General features: G+C 25.1%; 1 protein-coding gene across 1 annotated transcript in view; it reads left to right on the forward strand.

Moving 5' to 3' along the window:
- Positions 1 to 392: 392 nt before the first annotated feature.
- Phum_PHUM556800 (Regulator of G-protein signaling, putative) overlaps positions 393 to 2,295 on the forward strand; it is a gene marked incomplete at both ends in the record, with an annotated part of 13,679 nt that continues 11,776 nt past the window's right edge. Inside the window, one exon of the mRNA XM_002431845.1 lies at positions 393 to 489. Within this exon, the coding sequence (XP_002431890.1) occupies positions 393 to 489 (97 nt within the window). The remainder of the gene's footprint in view (positions 490 to 2,295) is intronic.

Here is a 2,295-nt window from a genome sequence, read left to right on the forward strand (position 1 = left end):
AAAATTTACTTTCTGGAAAAGCCACTTTTGAAAAAAAAAAAAAAATTTTTTTCTCCAGCCATTTTTTTTTTTTTTTTTTTTTTTGGAAAAAAAATTTTTTTTTTAAAATTTACACATGATTTTTTTGATTGATAAAACTTATTTTTACTATTTGCACACGAGTTATGTTCGCATACGTTTATATAATAAACCACGTGATTCGCTTAAATTTTCTTTTTTTTTTTATCGTTTAACGCAAAAGCAGACGACAAATTTATTTATTTATTTTTTTTTTTATTTTTTCACGAACTGTTTTTTTTAACGAGAAGGAGATGATGATGATGACGACATTTAAAAAAAGTGATAAATCGTCTTTAATTATAAAAATTTTCTTTTTGTTTTTTTTTTTATAGATGGAGGGGCTGGTGCGGGAAATGCAGGATCCGGAGACGGGGGTACCAGTGAGGAGCCAAAAATTATTTTTAACTTCAATACCATCGGCCTTCATGGGTAAGTGACAAAAAAAAAAAATTTATCACGTTTTAAAACAAACTAACAATGTTAAATTTTCCCAAAAAAGAAAATTATTATTATTATTATTATTATTATTATTATTATTATCATTTGACAAACACTAGAATTTTGTAACGGGCGCCAAAAAAATATTTTTCTTATGTTTATCTAGAAAAAATCGAGAAAAAAAAAAGGAAAATTTTTACACAAAAGTTTCCCCCCATTTCTCTTTTCTCTCCTTTAAATATCTCGGTGTATTGTTTTTCCAACTTGGATTTATTCCAAAAAAAAAAGAAAGAAAATTCTTAAAAAGAAAATGGAAATTTAATTCTGTGAAATCATTCGAAATTTTCTTTTTTTTTTTTTCTATTTTATTTTTATTATTCGGTTACGATTCGTTTCGAATAGAAAAGAAAATTTTGAGTAGGGAGGGGAAAAAAGGGAAAATGCTTAAGAAAATTTTAGAATAAAAAAAAAAAAAAAAAAAAAAGAAAAACATTTGGAAAGTAAAATTTTTACTCGTTCGGACTTTAAGAAAAACATTGCAATTTGGAAAATGGAAAAAAACCCGCGAAAATTCATTTCGTCTGCTTTTTCTTTTTAAATTTTTAATTCCGTAAATTAATAAACACGCCGTAAGAAAAAAAAAAAAAGGAATTTTCCAGGGAAAAAATAACTGAAAATTGTAACTCACTGACCATGCATGCATTAAATGATAATGATAATAATAATAATAATTAAAATACACACGAGGCAAAATGTTAAAAGTGTGCGAGGGGGGGGGGGAAAAATTTAATTATTTTACTAGAAAAGGTGAAAAAAGTGAATTTAACTTTCCAAAAAAAAAAAAAAAACAAATAAAGAAAAAAAAAAGAAAACCCTTTTTCCCCTTAAAATTTTTTCTCTTTCTTTTTTTCTTCTCTTTCCTTTTTTTTGCTGTTGTATTTGTTGATTAAAAAGGCGTTAATTAACTGTTTATTATGCCACAATTAACAAGAAAAAAAAAAAGAAAAAGAAAATCTTTTTTTTCTTTTTTTTTCTTTCTTTCACTGGAATCCATCGTTTATCATCGCTTCAAAAAAAAAAAATAATTAAAATTTTGATGACGTCGATAAATTTTCCCATTTTTTTTTATTTTTTTTATTTCGAGCGTGGGACTAGAAAAAAAAAAGGAAAAAAGAAAGAAGTTAATTTTCACTGTTTTTTTTAAATAAAAAAAAAAAGAACAAAAAAAAAAAAAATATTTATATATATATATGTATAAATCTTTGGAGAAAATATCTCCAGAGTGTAAGTTTCGTATACGTACATATAAATCCGTGAGTGTGTGTGTGTGTGTGTGTGTGAAAAATTTTCATTTTACTTTTCTCTCTCTCTCTCTCTCTCTATCTCTCTCTATCTCTATCTCACTCTCTTTTTTCCATTTCACATTTTACTGTCGAGATGATGATTTTTTTTTTTTTTTTTAATTTTCTTTTTCGAGTGAATGAAAAGAAGATGGAAGAAAAAAAAGAGAGAGAAAAAACAATTTTCTTTCTCTTTTTTTTCCTCTTTTTAAAATCATTTATCGATTTAAAATTTCATAATTTATTATTATTATTATTATTATTATTATTATTATTATTATTATTTCTTCTGCTCCTTCTTTTTCTTCGTTAATTAATCCTTCGAAACGTACAAAAAAGTTTTTTTTTTTACGTGTGATTACATCGATAACGTGGGGAGGGGGAGGGGGTGAATGAACGACCGATCGAAAAAGACAACGAAAAAAAAAAAAAAATTAATTGATGGGTTGAAAAAACC

This window comes from Pediculus humanus, genomic scaffold (genome assembly GCF_000006295.1).
Source record: "Pediculus humanus corporis 1103172108296 genomic scaffold, whole genome shotgun sequence".
Lineage (NCBI taxonomy): Eukaryota > Metazoa > Arthropoda > Insecta > Psocodea > Pediculidae > Pediculus > Pediculus humanus.